Here is a 20,662-nt window from a genome sequence, read left to right on the forward strand (position 1 = left end):
AGACCCTCAGTGTACCACCATAGACCACTGTGTACTACCATAGACCACTGTGTACTACCATAGACCACTGTGTACTACCATAGACCACAGTGTACTACCATAGACCACTGTGTACCACCATAGACCACAGTGTACTACCATAGACCACAGTGTACTACCATAGACCACTGTGTACTACCATAGACCACTGTGTACTACCATAGACCACAGTGTACTACCATAGACCACTGTGTACCACCATAGACCACAGTGTACTACCATAGACCACAGTGTACTACCATAGACCACTGTGTACTACCATAGACCACTGTGTTCAACCCACCATACTTTCACTCACGCTGAACGATAAAACTAAACACGCCTTTCAGAAACATTGCTTTAATATAAGGAAATCATGTAGTGCATCACCAACACAGAGAACAGAGGGAAGTGTACTGGTGTTCCCGTAATGGAGGAAAGGGATGCATTAGGGTTTCAGTAAAACTGCATCAGAACTATCAGCAACACGGCATGGTATCACAACCTCTGTAGACGATTGACAGCACTGGGCACGATTCTGAAACGCCAAAAAGACTTCATTGGACAAACTTTATGCAACTATCTTTGATAAGACAATTTTTACCAATCAAGGTCGTCTACTGTTGATGGGGAATACAAATATGAAAATGTTTATTGATCATATTTTAGAACAATTCTCCGTTCCTCTCTGGCCAATGAGCGCTCAGATCAGATTGCGAAGATAGACTGGTTTTCCTGTCTTGCAGCCGCTAGAAGAAGGCGCTTGTCTTATCGCGGAGACGGCAATATTAATCGTGCAGCATTGGCTACGACCATGGGGCCATCTTCTCAACACACTGCTTGCGATAAAAGGCGAACTTTTGCACAAAATTCAAACATGGCGTTCATTTAACTTCTATGAGTTATAACCGGCCTCATTTCACTGATTGACTGAAAATAGACACGCGTCACTACTACACCCCATTTCGACTGTGTGTATTCACGGGTTATGAGTGAGTGAGTGAGCCGTGTTTAACGCCGCTTTGAACAGTTTTCCAGTTATATCACGGCGTGTCAGCTTAATGTGGAAGAAAAGTAATGCAGGTCTTAGACGTTTACCACTTTGGTGAAACCAACGAGCACGGGTATGGTGCTGACAAAACCGAGAAACATACTCTGGCCGAACCAGGATTCGAACCAACAAGGGACGCAACTCTGTACAGTGAAGAAGTGTAGAAGACTGGGCCACCCGCGCCCTCCGGGTGATGAGGAAACTATTTTGGCAAGCTCCACAACAGGGAAGTCCACATCATCCCACTAATACTGCGCCCTATATCTGTCCCAATTTACACGATCTTGTTTCTATATTCATTGTTTGTTTGTTTGTTGGTTTGTTGGTTGTTTAACGCTGCACCCAGCAATAATCCAGCTATATGGCAGCGGTCTATAAATAATTGAGTCTTGACCAGACAATCCAGTGATTGATATCATGAGCATCGATCCACGCAGTTGGGATACGATGACATGCATCAACCAAGTCAGTGAGCCTGTCCACCCGATCCCGTTAGTCTCCGACAAGCATTCTGTTTGTGAAAGTTAGTATTTGCTGAGTCAGGCTGAAGGCGTGGCATGGCTGAGGGTTTTTCCTGAAGTGCACCCTGTGTTTGAGGTACAGTGCACAATGAGGTATTGGATTATAGGTTCCCATAATCCTACCCTTATCCCTATCCCACGCTAAATATATTTACAGACAGCCAGAGGTCTTCAGCAACCCATGCTTGCCATAAAAGGCGACTATGCTTGTCGTAAGAGGCGAGAAATGGGATCGGGTGGTCAGGCTCGCTGACTTGGTTGATGGATGTATCCCAGTTGCGTGGATTGATGCTCATGATGTCAATCACTGGATTGCCTTTTCCAGACTCGATTATTTACCGACCGCCCTCATACAGCTGGAATATTGGTGAGTGGGGTGTTAAACAACAAACAACAACAGGCAGCCAGGACCATCGCATTCCCTCACTCCCTCACCCCACAGACAGATTTATAAGACCAGTTTACTTACAGCAATAAGGTGGATTCCCAGCGGTTTTGAGGAAGAAAGTGCCATGGAGGTTGCGGTCGGCGAAGTAGCCCATGCGGGAGCAGGGCGTGTCGTCGCTGCAGCTGCACTTCCCTGCCTTAAAGTCGGCCCAGTTGTCGCAGGGGACGGCGGTGTAGTGACACATTGCGATGGAAGCCCAGAAGAAGTCAACGGCGCGGCTGTGACTGCACGAGGCGCCATTGATGAGACCTGAGAGGAGACGGCAGTTACAGAGGAAAAGTCCTTGGTGAGTGAGTTGTGGTAAACCCCGTTTTTGAACAGCATTTCAGTTATATCAGAGCGTGAGTGGGTGAGTTTGGTTTTACGCCGCTTTTAGCAATATTCTAGCAATATCACACGGGGAACACCAGAAATAGGCTTCACGCATCGAACCCGGGTCTTCGGCGTGACGAGCGAACGCTTTAACCACTAGTCTACCCGACCGCCCATCTCACATGATGTGGAAGTAAAGGCTAGCGTGATGAAGGCCGCAGACATTGACCACTTTGGTGGAATCCACAGAACTGGTATCGTGTTAACAAACATGGAGCCATAATCAAAGCGACACGGGATTCGAACCCATGACCATAGGATTCCTGTGCGCTAGACACATACCCTTGATACCACCTGTCACCAGCTCAAAGAGGTGGTCGCCAGCGTTCTTGGGACATCCCTCCTGGTCGAAGCCACCGGCAGGGTAGAAGTCGGCGTGACCCATCCGTCGCATCATACCGAATCCTGGAACAAAACACGCCCAATTGGTACCCCTGTATTAACAAGAACGTTAATAAAGTCCGGGTGATGTACGATCGATGAGGGCACAGGCCCCTGAAACAGGATAGTGATATATCTGAAACACCGGAACCATATATAGAAATAGACAAGGTACGTCACTCGCCATCTTGACCGAAGATGAAATCGGCTGTATCGTTTAAATGTCATGTTAAACGTGCGCATGTCATATTCACAATATCTCCCCACCCCACTCCACATACGCCCTGCATGCCGCAAAGCTTAATGTTTTTTTGTACTTTAATACCTATATCGGTGATTTTATCGAAATATTGGCTCATATCAGTCGCGTCTGTCGGTTGCGCAAGTCGCGGACCAATCACAGGACTCGACGCCATTGAGCGCGGAGATTTCTTGTTTACTTCCATTACCGAGAGCCGCGACTGGGCAAATATTTCGATAAAATCATATATTTATTTTGGCTGGACTAACGAGTCTATGCATAGCCCAATCAAAACCGCGTAACGAAATCAACATCCGGTTCATAAACTGTCGTGCAGATTTCGGTCGATTGCAGGATTTGCCAAACAAGTGTACCGTTAACCAGAGACCATATATTATATCAACAGATATTTTCCAAATGTTTTCATGTTTTTAATCAAGGTGCTTACGTGATTTGATGCACTTCGCGAAGTTAGACCCGTTTTATTACAATATTGATCTTGATTAGCGATCAGATCGTCTTCACTAGGAGCCGCCATTTTGTTTGAAGCAAATGCAAGAGATATTAGAGGTGGAATCTGATTGGTCAATAGGAGGGATAGCCACTGGTGGTGTTACGATCCAACCCAGAATTTTTCGGCCTAGTTCGGCAAGGGTGGAAACTGGACAAGTTAGTTAACTCCCTTGCCTCGGGAAGATGGACGCAGAGTGGCATTGTCAACCACTGGTTTGCCTTCTTCTGGACTTATCTCCTTTTATACCACTCTTTTGTTTCTACACGTTGTTAGTCTTCGTAACGACCCCGCACAAGCCTCGACCGTCGGTTCACGGTTTTGCATCGTCGCGCAAAGCACAGCGCGTTGGCGCCCCCCTGGGGGCGATATGAACTTCAACGCTTTCGTGGAGGGCGCTCACCCATACATCATACCTGCTGCAGCTGCAACTACTCACCCAACTTGATCAGATGTTCCGCATCTGTGTGCAAGACGTCCACGAACATGGCGTCCGTCTTGTCCAGTCTGATGTCAGTGTTGTCCCTGTCGAACGACGGGCCAGCTGGATCCATCCCTGCGGACACATACAGAAACCCTTTATGTGGCTAACCTCATACAACAAACCTACGTTCTTAAACGCAATGATGCTACGACTAAGCTAAACAGGGTGGGTGTCGTTTAAGTGTGGGAATAATCTTGAACGCGACGTTAAACCCAATTTGACTTTACCTCACCATTTAGTCCGTCAACTATCATTTTGGCACCCGTTTTTTTTTACATTAAACCCAAATTATAGCTAAAATGGATAGAATTATCATTAACCGCCCACACGTTATCAGAAAGGGGCGGGCCACTGTAACTTGATAATGCCGTCATATTGCTTGACGACGGGCCATTATCAAGCCTGTTGTTAGGTGACGTCATAGGGTAGAGAAATGACGTCACGTATAATAGTGACGTCATCTATTTTGTTCTATGACGTTTCCATATTTGTAAAATGTGGTCAGTGACATTCGTGTTGATTGCAGTAGATGTTTCAAAACCGATGTTGTTGTTTCTTTTTATTTGATAACAAATTCCATCCATTTTAGCTATAATAACGGTAACGCTCTTTTTCAGGGCATTATCATTTGCAGAAGCCCTCGGTTAATGGAAAACCTCGAGCTTCTACAAATGATAATGCCCTGAAAAATAGCGTTACCCTTATAATAACGCGCCAAAATTTGGTTATTATCGACAAAACTGGTACTTCTGGTTAGGTGAATGATTATTCGTCGATAATATCCTACTTCTGCCGCACGGTTGTGTAAAAACGGGTACTAAAAGAATGGTTGGCGGACCAGAGTGTAGGACAGTACCCGTTGTACCGTTCTGTATTCCAGGTCGGTGTATTCTGATATAGGCAATATCATTAAAATATTATCTTAGTTCTCGTTACTGCCAAACAAAGATCTAAAGACACCCTATTACAGATCACGTCACTACGTCCTCTCGCGTACTTTGACCGACAAAACAACAAGTCGACATTAGCCAATCAGAAAGCAGCTTTCCCGAGTTTTACGGCGTTTGTTTCTAACTGGCGACTCCCATTCCAGACTACACTTTGACGAATATCGATTCAGAAATTTTTTTTAAATAAACAAAAGAAAATTCTCGAATGTCTAATGTCCGAGGTTTCCGTGGGTTATCCATAGGAAAGTATCTTCTGTTTTAAATGATTTTCCATTTGAAGCGACTAATAGACGTAGATCTCTACAGCCCGTAACTGTCGTTCGGAATACCTCGTGTTAGCCTTTTCGAGCTAGCATGATTAGAAAGTATATTCCGATTGTCACTTTCCAGATTTGGTAAGCGATGATTGGTCGGATGAAAGGTCGTTTTGACAGGATCCGTTATGGAATGTATTCAGATCTTGGTAGATATGATTATTGGTGTACAGAAATCGATACTGTCCAATCGTGGTCTGCGTAAACATTCATACACGTTCTGTCCAATGTTAAATCAGGCCGTTTTTACAATGTGATCAGTCTGCAGTAAGACTTGTACCTTACGAACAATTCTTACGTTTCTAAACCACCCGTGGAGATCCGGGTAGAGAATGGGTATTCAGCAACCCCTGCTTGCCATACGAGGCGACTGTGCTTGTAAGAGGCAACTAACCGGAATCGGTTGATGCATGTCATCGTATCCCATTTGGATAGATCGATGCTCTTAATGTCAATTAGTGGATTGTCTGGTCCAGACTTGATAATTTACAGACTGCCGTCATATAGCTTGAATATTGCTGAGTGCGGCGTTAAACAACAAACAAACAAACAAATAAGATCACCTTGTTTATGTATTGGCACACTTATTCCGATTGAACCTCCGTTTTCTAGTATACATATCGCCGCGAATAGCTGCAAAATTGCTGATGCGGCGTTAAGCATTATTCACTCACTCACTCTAGTATACATAAGAGTTCGAGATAAGGGAGTAATAGATCTGCTGAATGTTTAAACCATTCAAGAAACATTGTATATTAAGAAACAAACATTTCTAAACACAAGGCTATCACAGAAGTATTTTAATAATTCACTCTGCTGCCATTTCTCCTGCGTTTAAAATTGAATTTAATGGCAATGGACTTTGCATAAACGAAAAAGGCTCTTGGTAACTGTTGGTACTAAAGCCTCGGTCTAGTTCCCTCGCATCAACCTGGAATCCCGACTACATTTGTACTCTACCTGTAATTCGCCCAAGCTGTCCGTGAAGCCGTTGTCCCACTTGGCCGCTGATGTGGGCGCCGAGGCTGTGGCCGATGACGTGCATGTCGCTGTAGTGTGTGCCCATTTCGTTCAAGGCCTGCAAGAACGTTGCCAGCATGGATGCCACTAGTCTTGTGTTGGATGCTGCCTGGTCGTAGATCTTGGGGGATGCGCCAAGCTGCCAGTTGACGCGGAACACATTGAAATCTCCCTGTTTGGATAGCAGAATGCAGAAACATAAAGCTGAATAAACGATGGTCTCTATGCTGAAGCTGATGACGTACATAAATGTCTATGCTGAAGCTGATGACGTACATAAATGCCTCTATGCTCAAGCTGATGACGGACATTAATGTCTATGCTCAAACTGATGACGGGCATTAATGTCTATGCTCAAGCTGATGACGTTCATCGATGTCTCTATGCTAAAGCTGATGACATACATAAATGTCTCTACATCGATGTCATCTAGGTGACAGGAAGATAATGCAAGAGTATAATCGAGGTGACAGGAAGATAATACAAGAGTGTAATCTAGATGACAGGAAGATAATACAAGAGTTTAATCGAGGTGAAAGGAAGATAATGCAAGAATATAATCTAGGTGACAGGAATATAATTTAAGAGAATAATCGAAGTGACAGGAAGATAATGCAAGAGTATAATCTAGATGACAGGAAGATAATGCAAGAATATAATGACAGGAAGATAATGCAAGAATATAATCTAGATGACAGGAAGATAATACAAGAATATAATCTAGATGACAGGAAGATAATACAAGAATATAATCTAGGTGACAGGAAGATAATGCAAGAATATAATCTAGATGACAGGAAGATAATACAAGAATATAATCTAGGTGACAGGAAGATAATGCAAGAATATAATCTAGATGACAGGAAGAAAATGCAAGAATATAATCTAGGTGACAGGAATATAATTTAAGAGAATAATCGAGGTGACAGGAAGATATTGCAAGAATGTAATCTAGATGACAGGAAGATAATACAAGAATATAATCTAGGTGACAGGAAGATAATACAAGAATATAATCTAGGTGACAGGAAGATAATGCAAGAATTTCATCTCGGTGACAGGAAGATAATGCAAGAATAGAATCCAGGTGACAGGAACATAATTTAAGAGAATAATTGAGGTGACAGGAAGATAATGCAAGAATGTAATCTAGATGACAGGAAGATAATACAAGAATATAATGACAGGAAGATAATGCAAGAATATAATCTATGTGACAGGGAGATAATGCAAGAATATAATCTAGATGACAGGAAGATAATGCAAGAATATAATCTAGATGACAGGAAGATAATGCAAGAATATAATCTAGATGACAGGAAGATAATGCAAGAATATAATCTCGGTGACAGGAAGATAATGCAAGAATATAATCTCGGTGACAGGAAGATAATGCAAGAATATAATCTCGGTGACAGGAAGGTAATGCCAGAATGTCATGGACGGATGACTCACTATGTCAAGCAATGCCCGCTCAATGTTAGCCACCCATTCCGAGAGACAGTCGTCGGTGTAGCCGTGAATGATGAGGTAGGTGCGTTTCCCGACGGCGTAGTTGCTTTGGGAGATGCTGAATCTGTCGTCGTCTGTGTTGAGCCATTGTGGGTAGTACTTGTTCTCCCGGGTGTACAGGGCTAGTTGCATTCCCTGCTCTTCGGGCGTCTGGGGGATGCAGCCCTTCGTGTTGTCAAACGGAGTATCGTTGTCGAAACAGCCGAACAACCCGAAACATTCCCTCTTTATCTTCGACCCAAAGAACCAGCCTGCAACATTTCATTAAATGATAGAGTGAATACTTTTCAACCCCGCAGTCAGCAATATTCAAACTATATCACGGGGGACTGCAAAAATTCGAGTCTCGACCAGGCAAACCGGTGACTAGAAGCATTAGCAATGGTCCATTTCATCTGAGTACGATGACATACAATCAACCAAGCAAAAGAGACCACGTGATCCCTATTGTTAATCGTCTCTTACGGCAAGCAGGAAGTTCGGGGACCCAGTCTGACCCGGAATGCCCACAAGGACTTTTAATTATAAGCAGTACCTGATATCCATAAATATCAACGAGAAGCCCTCACTGGATATACAGTAACTCTTCGTATCGTCTTTAGGGACCGACCTTTTAATATTCTGGGGCGGACCCTGGGATAATGTATCGAGATAGGATATTATTTCAGCTTCAGCAACAAAACCATATATATCGTTTTTAATTTAAAACTATGAGTCTGAATATCCTTTAAGAAGAACACCTTGAAACAATTTAATTTATGTGGCAGGCAATTTCTTTTATTTCCAAAGGTCTGAAACATAACTCTCTCTTTTTCAAGAATGTTCATGGGCAATTTATTCTTTTCGATAAATTCCCAGTCAAGTTTTCACACATCCACTACCCCGAACAGCTAGTGCAACAGGCAATACAGAGCATCACCCAGAAATCTCCCCATCAGCAACCACAGAATCCATAGACTCTTAAAGAAACAGGCCAGCATCCAAGTCAGCTCTATTAGACCATATCCGTGACAACCCCAGCCACAGCATCCAGTGGGACAAAATCAAAAGCAACCAACCTCAAAGACTTCAAAATCAGAAAACACCAAGAAGTCATCAACATCAAACAATCAATCAATAACAAAAAAGACTATTACATAACCCACACGCACCATCAAGAGCCCAATCAATCGTAACCTATTTGTTTAGGATACTGGCTCCAGCTGTTGAGATGTTTACCTTATATCACCCGTTTTGTGTACATACAGGCTTCGGGGGCACGGGTGGTCCAGTCGTCTAAGGCGCCGCGATTCGCTGTGCAGAGTTGCGTCCCTTGGGCACGCCAGAAACCTATGATTGTGGGTTCGATTATGTTTCTAGGTTTGTCAGCACCATACCCGTGCTGGTGGGTTTCACCGAAGTGGTAAACGTCTGAGACCTGCATCACTTCGGGCTTTCCTCCCACATTAAGCTGACACACCGTGATATAACTGGAATACTGTTAAAAGCGGCGTCACACCCAACTCACTCACTCACCATACAGGCTTCTCACTCCAGTGTAATTACATCCTAATCTACTCAACTGTATAAACACTGCCTCCTACCTGTATATATATACTTGTCATCAATACTCTGTATATCACTTGCTTGATAAGACCCGTGAAGATTCCGGGGTAGAATAGGTCTTCAGCAACCCATACTAGCCGTAGAAGGCGACTATGCTTGTCGTAAAAGGCGACTAACGGGATCGGGTGGTCAGGCTCGCTGACTTGGTTGATACATGTCATCGATCCCAATTGCGTGGATCGATGCTCATGATATCAATCACTGGACTATCTGGTCCAGACTCGATTATTTACAGACCGCCGTCATATAGCTGGAATATTGTTGAGTGCGGCGTTAAACAACAAACAACAACAACTTGCTTGATAACGTGTTAGAACCTATATACACCGAAACGTCGCTTCTAAGTGTAATAACGAAGTTGTTCATTCTGAAGTAACTTCTCAGTGCCACTAAAAGAAATAAAGAACTGTCCTTATCAATTGGACTTGGGTTCCGTTACATTGTTTAGCATTTACATACGGCCCTGGTTAATGTTTATCTGGGAATCAGTTTATCATAATGCATTATTTCAGAGTATGGGAGTAGTGTTTCTAACTATTGAAGTACAATCGTATTTGTTAAACTGTTCAGCCCGGTTGGTTGTGATCGTCGCAATAAAGCTGCAATAATGATGACTTCCGATTCAAATAACATTCGCTCAGTCACACACGCACGCACGCGCGCGCACACACACGCATACACACGCGCACATACACTCACACACACACACGCACACTCACTCACACACTCTCTCATTCTCTCTCACACACACTCACGCACACACACACACACTCTCTCACACACTCACTCACGCACACACACACTCTCTCTCTCTCTCTCTCTCTCTCTCTCACACACACACACACACACACACTTTACCCTTCCCACTTGTTACAAGTGAGGACCGTGATAGTTAAATGTTCATTCAACACCTTAAAGTTCAAATGGAAATGTGCCAATCACTTCAGTTGTCAAAACAGTGACAAGCGCAAAGCGTTCTAAATATTGGTCTTTCATGCAATCAAACAGCGCTTCGTAGTTTAACAGATCTGTCAAATATACGTCAACAAAAGCACCAGATTACTAATATCAATTTGAGTGTTTCTTGGCATCCCACTGAATATATTAACCATGTTATAACCGCAAATGTCATTTCAAAACTTCCTAAGTGAACTTATCCATCAACGTCAGTTTGGACAAAACGGCTCTACGCCTTCTCCTGACACTGACACAATAAGAGGCGGGTCGGTGCCGTCCTTGGTCTTCTAATGATAGTCTGATAGAAACGACCATTGAAACGTGATGAATTACGAAAGCGAATGTGATATATATATATGTAAATATATATCATAACTGGGGCACTGCAGTACTGCGGGCAAGGTCGATATAATGTAATGCGCTCAGCGCACTTATCAAAAGTGCATTATGTGATTGACACGCCAAAAAGAAACTGAAGTATAGGCCAGTGGTGCATACCGTAAACGCAATGTGCCATCTCACATTTAACTTCCATAGACCGTAGTACTTATAGGCAGTGGGATAAACCGTGTGCCCTACTTTCTGACTGAACTGAACTGGACTGAACTGGACTGGACTGAACTGAACTGAACTGAACTGAACTGAACTAATCTGCACTGGTCTGGACTGGACTGAACTGAACTGAACTGAACTGAACAAGATTTACACTCATTTCGCTAGCAGCGATCACAGAATCACAATTCTCAAGTCTTGATGATACAAGAAATTACATGATAACAATGAAGAAAATATTTTTAATCGGACATGACATATTACAAAACTGTGACTGTTTAATATTCGATAATAACCAACCTATGTCGTGTAATTGTGTGTTTGATGGAAACCAGTTGTGAAAATCGGCTTCCAAAGTGATGGTTGACAGGCTATTGTGTATTATCCGTCGGCATCCCCATAGCCCAATCCGTGGACTACCCTAAATGCCCTATCCGTCGACTACCCTAGTGCCCTTTCCGTCGACTTCCCTAGTGCCCCATCCGTCGACTACACAAATGCCCAATCTGTCGACTACCCAAATGCCCAATCTGTCGACTACCTAAATGCCCTATCCGTCGACTACCCCAGTGCCCTATCCGTTGACTACCTAAATGCCCTATCCGTCGACTACCTAAATGCCCCATCCGTCGACTACCCTGGTGCCCAATCTGTCGACTACCTTAATGCCCCATCCGTCGACTACCCTAGTGCCCTATGCGTCGACTAGGGCTACCTAAATGCCCTATCCGTCGACTACCTAAATGCCCCATCCGTCGACTACCCTAGTGTCCCATCCGTCGATTACCTTAATGCCCCATCCGTCGATTACCTTAATGCCCAATCTGTCGACTACCTAAATGCCCAATCTGTCGACTACCTAAATGCCCAATCTGTCGACTACCATACCCGTGCACGCGGGTTTCACCAAACTGGTAAACGGATGAGGGTAGCATCACTTCGGGCCTTCCTCCCAAGCTGAGATGCCGTAAAATAATTTTTGTGTTTATTTGTTTGTGTTTAACGCCGCACTCAATATTCCAGCTATACGACCAGCTGTAAATAATCAAGTCTGGACCAGACAATCCTGTGACTGACATCATGAACATCGATCCACGCAATTGGGATACGATGACATGAATCAACCAAGTCAGCGAGACTGACCACCCGATCCCGTTAGTCGCCTCTTAAGGCAAGCATAGCCGCCTTTTATGGCAAGCATGGGTTGCTGTAGACCTATTCTACCCCGGATGTTATATGAGTGCAGAATAGGTGTCGGTCTTACCATCAGCCACGGCACAGAGAACGAGCAGAAGCAGCAGACCTCTCATCGTGAAGAACAGCTCCAGGGGCACCGGGCACGTCTCTGTGACTCTGTCTCTCCACCAGCAGGTACTACGACTTCAGCGAACGCAGGATGCATTTTAAACCGTTTTACTTCACCAGATCCGCCAATCAGAAGTCTTGTCCCGGGTAGCTGCCCATCAATAGGTGCCAGGCAACTAGGTGACGGGTATATCCCTAACAGTCACTGATTGTTGGAGCTTGTACAGCGTGCACTGTTATTGGTGGAAACAGCGCATTCATTCCTACACACGCGCACATGCACGTGAGTGCGAGTGGAAAAGTAGCTGACACCTTTACTCATATCTCTATGTGAATTATCTGTACAATTTATAACTTTGTACTGAATGCCAACTATATTAATTATGCACATACACAAGATAATCTACCTCAGCAACAACGTGCCTACATTCCACACCAAAAGCCGACACCACCCACCATAACGTGCCTACTTTCCACACCAAAATCCTACACCACCCACCATAACGTGCCTACATTCCACACCAAAAGCCTACACCACCCACCATAACGTGCCTACACATCACACCACTTGTCTACACATCACACCATAACGTGCCTACACTTAACACCATAACGTGCCTTCAAATCACACCATAGCCTGCCTTCAAATTATACCATAACATGCCTTTACATCACACAATCACATGTCTTCACGTCACAACGTAACGTGCCTTCACATCACACAACCACATGTCTTCACGACACAACATAACGTGCCTTCACTTCACACAACCACTTGTCTACACATCACAACATAACGTGCCTTCAAATCACACCATTACATGTCTTCAAATCACACCATAACGTGCCTTCAAATCACACCAAAACCTGCCTTCAAATCACACAACAACTTGTCTTCACATCACACCACTTGTCCACACATCACACCATAACATGTCTTCAAATCACACCATGACGTGTCTTCAAATCACACCATAACGTGTCTTCACATCACACCATAACCTGCCTTCAAATCACACCATGTGTCTTCAAATCACACCATAGCGTGTCTTCAAATCACACCATAACGTGTCTTCACATCACACCATAACCTGCATTCAAATCACACCATAACGTGCCTTCAAATCACACCATAACGTGTCTTCAAATCACACCATAACGTGTCTTCAAATCACACCATAACGTGCCTTCAAATCACACCATAACGTGTCTTCAAATCACACCAAAACGTGCCTTCACATCACACAATAACGTGCCTTCAAATCACACAACCACTTGTCTTCACAACACACTTGTCCACACATCACACCATAACATGCCTTCAAATCACACCATAACGTGTCTTCAAATCACACCATAACGTGTCTTTAAATCACACCATAACGTGTCTTCAAATCACACCATAACGTGTCTTCACATCACACCAACACCTACCTTCAAATCACACCATAATGTGTCTTCAAATCACACTATAACGTGTCTTCAAATCACACCATAATGTGTCTTCAAATCACACCATAACGTGCCTTCAAATCACACCATAAAGTGTCTTCAAATCACACCAAAACGTGCCTTCACATCACACCATTACATGTCTTCAAATCACACCATAACATGCCTTCAAATCACACCATAACGTGTCTTCAGATCACACCATAACGTGTCTTCAAATCACACCATAACGTGTCTTCAAATCACACCATAATGTGTCTTCAAATTACACCATAACGTGTCTTCAAATTACACCATCACGTGCCTTCAAATCACACCAAAAGGTGCCTTCAAATCACACCATAACGTGTCTTCAAATTACACCATTACGTGCCTTCAAATCACACCAAAAGGTGCCTTCACGTCATACCATAACGTGCCTTCAAATCACACCATTACGTGCCTTCAAATCACACCATAACGTGTCTTCACATCACACAATAACGTGTCTTCAAATCACACCATAACGTGTCTTCAAATCACACCATAACCTGCCTTCACATCAGACCATAACCTGCCTTCACATCACACAACCACCTGTCTACAGATCACCACAGCGTGCATACACACAATCATCAACGTTTTTCCACTACCCACAACGTGTTTCCACTACCCACAACGTGTTTCCACTACCAACGTGTTTCACTACCCACAACGTGTTTCACTACCCACAACGTGTTTCACTACCCACAACGTGTTTCCACTACCCACAACGTATTTCCACTACAACAACGTGTTTCAATACCCACAACGTGTTTCAATACCCATGGTTGTGATCGTCGCAATAAAGCTGCAATAATGATGACTTCCGATTCAAATAACATTCGCTCAGTCACACACGCACGCACGCGCGCGCACACACACGCATACACACGCGCACATACACTCACACACACACACACGCACACTCACTCACACACTCTCTCATTCTCTCTCACACACACTCACGCACACACACACACTCTCTCACACACTCACGCACACACACTCTCTCTCTCTCTCTCTCTCTCTCTCTCTCTCTCACACACACACACACACACACACACACACACACACACACACACACACACACTTTACCCTTCCCACTTGTTACAAGTGAGGACCGTGATAGTTAAATGTTCATTCAACACCTTAAAGTTCAAATGGAAATGTGCCAATCACTTCAGTTGTCAAAACAACTAACAGTGACAAGCGCAAAGCGTTCTAAATATTGGTCTTTCATGCAATCAAACAGCGCTTCGTAGTTTAACAGATCTGTCAAATATACGTCAACAAAAGCACCAGATTACTAATATCAATTTGAGTGTTTCTTGGCATCCCACTGAATATATTAACCATGTTATAACCGCAAATGTCATTTCAAAACTTCCTAAGTGAACTTATCCATCAACGTCAGTTTGGACAAAACGGCTCTACGCCTTCTCCTGACACTGACACAATAAGAGGCGGGTCGGTGCCGTCCTTGGTCTTCTAATGATAGTCTGATAGAAACGACCATTGAAACGTGATGAATTACGAAAGCGAATGTGATATATATATATGTAAATATATATCATAACTGGGGCACTGCAGTACTGCGGGCAAGGTCGATATAATGTAATGCGCTCAGCGCACTTATCAAAAGTGCATTATGTGATTGACACGCCAATAAGAAACTGAAGTATAGGCCAGTGGTGCATACCGTAAACGCAATGTGCCATCTCACATTTAACTTCCATAGACCGTAGTACTTATAGGCAGTGGGATAAACCGTGTGCCCTACTTTCTGACTGAACTGAACTGGACTGAACTGGACTAGACTGAACTGAACTGAACTGAACTGGACTGGACTGGACTGAACTGAACTAATCTGCACTGGTCTGGACTGGACTGAACTGAACTGAACTGAACTGAACTGAACTGAACTGAACCAGATTTACACTCATTTCGCTAGCAGCGATCACAGAATCACAATTCTCAAGTCTTGATGATACAAGAAATTACATGATAACAATGAAGAAAATATTTTTAATCGGACATGACATATTACAAAACTGTGACTGTTTAATATTCGATAATAACCAACCTTCGTCGTGTAATTGTGTGTTTGATGGAAACCAGTTGTGAAAATCGGCTTCCAAAGTGATGGTTGACAGGCTATTGTGTATTATCCGTCGGCATCCCCATAGCCCAATCCGTGGACTACCCTAAATGCCCTATCCGTCGACTACCCTAGTGCCCTTTCCGTCGACTTCCCTAGTGCCCCATCCGTCGACTACACAAATGCCCAATCTGTCGACTACCCAAATGCCCAATCTGTCGACTACCTAAATGCCCTATCCGTCGACTACCCCAGTGCCCTATCCGTTGACGACCTAAATGCCCTATCCGTCGACTACCTAAATGCCCCATCCGTCGACTACCCTGGTGCCCAATCTGTCAACTACCTTAATGCCCCATCCGTCGACTACCCTAGTGCCCTATGCGTCGACTAGGGCTACCTAAATGCCCTATCCGTCGACTACCTAAATGCCCCATCCGTCGACTACCCTAGTGTCCCATCCGTCGATTACCTTAATGCCCCATCCGTCGATTACCTTAATGCCCAATCTGTCGACTACCTAAATGCCCAATCTGTCGACTACCTAAATGCCCAATCTGTCGACTACCATACCCGTGCACGCGGGTTTCACCAAACTGGTAAACGGATGAGGGTAGCATCACTTCGGGCCTTCCTCCCAAGCTGAGATGCCGTAAAATAATTTTTGTGTTTATTTGTTTGTGTTTAACGCCGCACTCAATATTCCAGCTATACGACCAGCTGTAAATAATCAAGTCTGGACCAGACAATCCTGTGACTGACATCATGAACATCGATCCACGCAATTGGGATACGATGACATGAATCAACCAAGTCAGCGAGACTGACCACCCGATCCCGTTAGTCGCCTCTTAAGGCAAGCATAGCCGCCTTTTATGGCAAGCATGGGTTGCTGTAGACCTATTCTACCCCGGATGTTATATGAGTGCAGAATAGGTGTCGGTCTTACCATCAGCCACGGCACAGAGAACGAGCAGAAGCAGCAGACCTCTCATCGTGAAGAACAGCTCCAGGGGCACCGGGCACGTCTCTGTGACTCTGTCTCTCCACCAGCAGGTACTACGACTTCAGCGAACGCAGGATGCATTTTAAACCGTTTTACTTCACCAGATCCGCCAATCAGAAGTCTTGTCCCGGGTAGCTGCCCATCAATAGGTGCCAGGCAACTAGGTGACGGGTATATCCCTAACAGTCACTGATTGTTGGAGCTTGTACAGCGTGCACTGTTATTGGTGGAAACAGCGCATTCATTCCTACACACGCGCACATGCACGTGAGTGCGAGTGGAAAAAGTAGCTGACACCTTTACTCATATCTCTATGTGAATTATCTGTACAATTTATAACTTTGTACTGAATGCCAACTATATTAATTATGCACATACACAAGATAATCTACCTCAGCAACAACGTGCCTACATTCCACACCAAAAGCCGACACCACCCACCATAACGTGCCTACTTTCCACACCAAAATCCTACACCACCCACCATAACGTGCCTACATTCCACACCAAAAGCCTACACCACCCACCATAACGTGCCTACACATCACACCACTTGTCTACACATCACACCATAACGTGCCTACACTTAACACCATAACGTGCCTTCAAATCACACCATAGCGTGCCTTCAAATTATACCATAACATGCCTTTACATCACACAATCACATGTCTTCACGTCACAACGTAACGTGCCTTCACATCACACAACCACATGTCTTCACGACACAACATAACGTGCCTTCACTTCACACAACCACTTGTCTACACATCACAACATAACGTGCCTTCAAATCACAGCATTACATGTCTTCAAATCACACCATAACGTGCCTTCAAATCACACCAAAACCTGCCTTCAAATCACACAACAACTTGTCTTCACATCACACCACTTGTCCACACATCACACCATAACATGTCTTCAAATCACACCATGACGTGTCTTCAAATCACACCATAACGTGTCTTCACATCACACCATAACCTGCCTTCAAATCACACCATGTGTCTTCAAATCACACCATAGCGTGTCTTCAAATCACACCATAACGTGTCTTCACATCACACCATAACCTGCATTCAAATCACACCATAACGTGCCTTCAAATCACACCATAACGTGTCTTCAAATCACACCATAACGTGTCTTCAAATCACACCATAACGTGCCTTCAAATCACACCATAACGTGTCTTCAAATCACACCAAAACGTGCCTTCACATCACACAATAACGTGCCTTCAAATCACACAACCACTTGTCTTCACAACACACTTGTCCACACATCACACCATAACATGCCTTCAAATCACACCATAACGTGTCTTCAAATCACACCATAACGTGTCTTTAAATCACACCATAACGTGTCTTCAAATCACACCATAACGTGTCTTCACATCACACCATAACCTACCTTCAAATCACACCATAATGTGTCTTCAAATCACACTATAACGTGTCTTCAAATCACACCATAATGTGTCTTCAAATCACACCATAACGTGCCTTCAAATCACACCATAAAGTGTCTTCAAATCACACCAAAACGTGCCTTCACATCACACCATTACATGTCTTCAAATCACACCATAACATGCCTTCAAATCACACCATAACGTGTCTTCAAATCACACCATAACGTGTCTTCAAATCACACCATAACGTGTCTTCAAATCACACCATAATGTGTCTTCAAATTACACCATAACGTGTCTTCAAATTACACCATCACGTGCCTTCAAATCACACTATAACGTGTCTTCAAATCACACCATAATGTGTCTTCAAATCACACCATAACGTGCCTTCAAATCACACCATAAAGTGTCTTCAAATCACACCAAAACGTGCCTTCACATCACACCATTACATGTCTTCAAATCACACCATAACATGCCTTCAAATCACACCATAACGTGTCTTCAAATCACACCATAACGTGTCTTTAAATCACACCATAACGTGTCTTCAAATCACACCATAACGTGTCTTCACATCACACCATAACCTACCTTCAAATCACACCATAATGTGTCTTCAAATCACACTATAACGTGTCTTCAAATCACACCATAATGTGTCTTCAAATCACACCATAACGTGCCTTCAAATCACACCATAAAGTGTCTTCAAATCACACCAAAACGTGCCTTCACATCACACCATTACATGTCTTCAAATCACACCATAACATGCCTTCAAATCACACCATAACGTGCCTTCAAATCACACCAAAAGGTGCCTTCAAATCACACCATAACGTGTCTTCAAATTACACCATTACGTGCCTTCAAATCACACCAAAAGGTGCCTTCACGTCATACCATAACGTGCCTTCAAATCACACCATTACGTGCCTTCAAATCACACCATAACGTGTCTTCAAATCACACCATAACGTGTCACAATCATCAACGTTTTTCCACTACCCACAACGTGTTTCCACTACCCACAACGTGTTTCCACTACCAACGTGTTTCACTACCCACAACGTGTTTCACTACCCACAACGTGTTTCACTACCCACAACGTGTTTCCACTACCCACAACGTATTTCCACTACAACAACGTGTTTCAGTACCCACAACGTGTTTCAATACCCACAACGTGTTTCCACTACCCCCAACGTGTTTCACTACCCACAACGTGTTTCCAATACCCACAACGTGTTTCCAATACCCACAACGTCTTTCACTACCCACAACGTGTTTCAATACCCAAAACCTGTTTCCACTACCCATAACGTGTTTCCACTACCCACAACGTGTTTCCACTACCCACAACGTGTTTCCACTACCCATATCGTGTTTCACTACCCACAACGTGTTTCACTACCCACAACGTGTTTCCACTACCCACAACGTGTTTCACTACCCACAACGTGTTTCCACTACCCACAACGTGTTTCCACTACCCACAACGTGTTTCCACTACCCACATCGTGTTTCACTACCCACAACGTGTTTCACTACCCACAACGTGTTTCCACTACCCACAACGTGTTTCACTACCCACAACGTGTTTCCACTACCCACAACGTGTTTCCACTACCAACAACGTGTTTCACTACCCACAACGTATTTCCACTACCCACAACGTGTTTCCACTACTCACAGCGTGTTTCAACTACCCACAACCACTACCCACAACGTGTTTCCACTACCCACAACGTGTGTCCACTGCCAACAACGTGTTTCCACTACCCACAACGTATTTCCACTACCCACAACGTGTTTCCACTACCCAAAACGTGTTTCAACTACCCACAACGTGTTTCAACTACCCACAACCACTACCCACAACGTGTTTCCACAACCCACGTGTTTCCACTACCCACAACGTGTTTCACTACCCACAACGTGTGTCCACTACCCACAACGTGTTTCACTACCCACAACGTGTGTCCACTACCCACAACGTGTTTCACTACCCACAACGTGTTTCCACTACCCACAACGTGTTTCACTATTCCACTTCCACTATTCACTGTGGACGGTCTGACTCAAAACGGCATGCTGTATAACTGTTGAACCACTGATCCAGGTGCTTGCATTACCCGCTCATACCACCAACATTCACGGAGAGATATCCATGAAAACATTATAAACAAGGGCGTGGCTCACTTATACCCCGACCCTCCGAGTGTGTCAGTAGTTTCAAATTAAATAATGGATAGGGTTAGGGTTTGAAACATTCATAAAAAAAATTTGAAAATTAATAAAAACAATTTTTTTTCTTTTGACTGCACCCCTCCATATGACACAGATTATATGTACTAAGTTTAAGATGAATCATCTGAATAGTTTAAGAGAAATCGCGCGGACAAAGTTTTCGGACG

The 20,662-nt window shown here is 43.9% G+C and overlaps 1 protein-coding gene across 1 annotated transcript; it reads right to left on the reverse strand.

Annotated features, from left to right (window-relative positions):
• Nucleotides 1-368: 368 nt before the first annotated feature.
• On the reverse strand, nt 369-12,347 carry LOC124142231 (pancreatic lipase-related protein 2-like). The gene is made up of 7 exons (XM_046510571.2): nt 12,202-12,347; nt 7,767-8,074; nt 6,252-6,483; nt 3,983-4,099; nt 2,693-2,815; nt 2,060-2,287; nt 369-556 (listed from the first exon to the last, which is right to left on the reverse strand). Coding segments are annotated over exons 1-7 (1,056 nt in total). The 5' UTR covers nt 12,248-12,347; the 3' UTR covers nt 369-554.
• Nucleotides 12,348-20,662: the final 8,315 nt, after the last annotated feature.

This window comes from Haliotis rufescens, unplaced genomic scaffold (genome assembly GCF_023055435.1).
Source record: "Haliotis rufescens isolate VD_foot unplaced genomic scaffold, xgHalRufe1.0.p SCAF_2, whole genome shotgun sequence".
NCBI lineage: Eukaryota > Metazoa > Mollusca > Gastropoda > Lepetellida > Haliotidae > Haliotis > Haliotis rufescens.

What these genes read in the sequence shown, in the direction of transcription:
- LOC124142231 (XM_046510571.2), bottom strand. Translation starts at nt 12,247, where the DNA reads ATGAGAGGTCTGCTGCTTCTGCTCGTTCTCTGTGCCGTGGCTGATG. An exon ending in TCTCTGTGCCGTGGCTGATG is followed by an intron (nt 8,075 to 12,201) that starts GTAAGACCGACA and finishes GAAATGTTGCAG; the next exon opens with GCTGGTTCTTTGGGTCGAAG. An exon ending in ACAGCTTGGGCGAATTACAG is followed by an intron (nt 4,100 to 6,251) that starts GTAGAGTACAAA and finishes ATGTGTCCGCAG; the next exon opens with GGATGGATCCAGCTGGCCCG.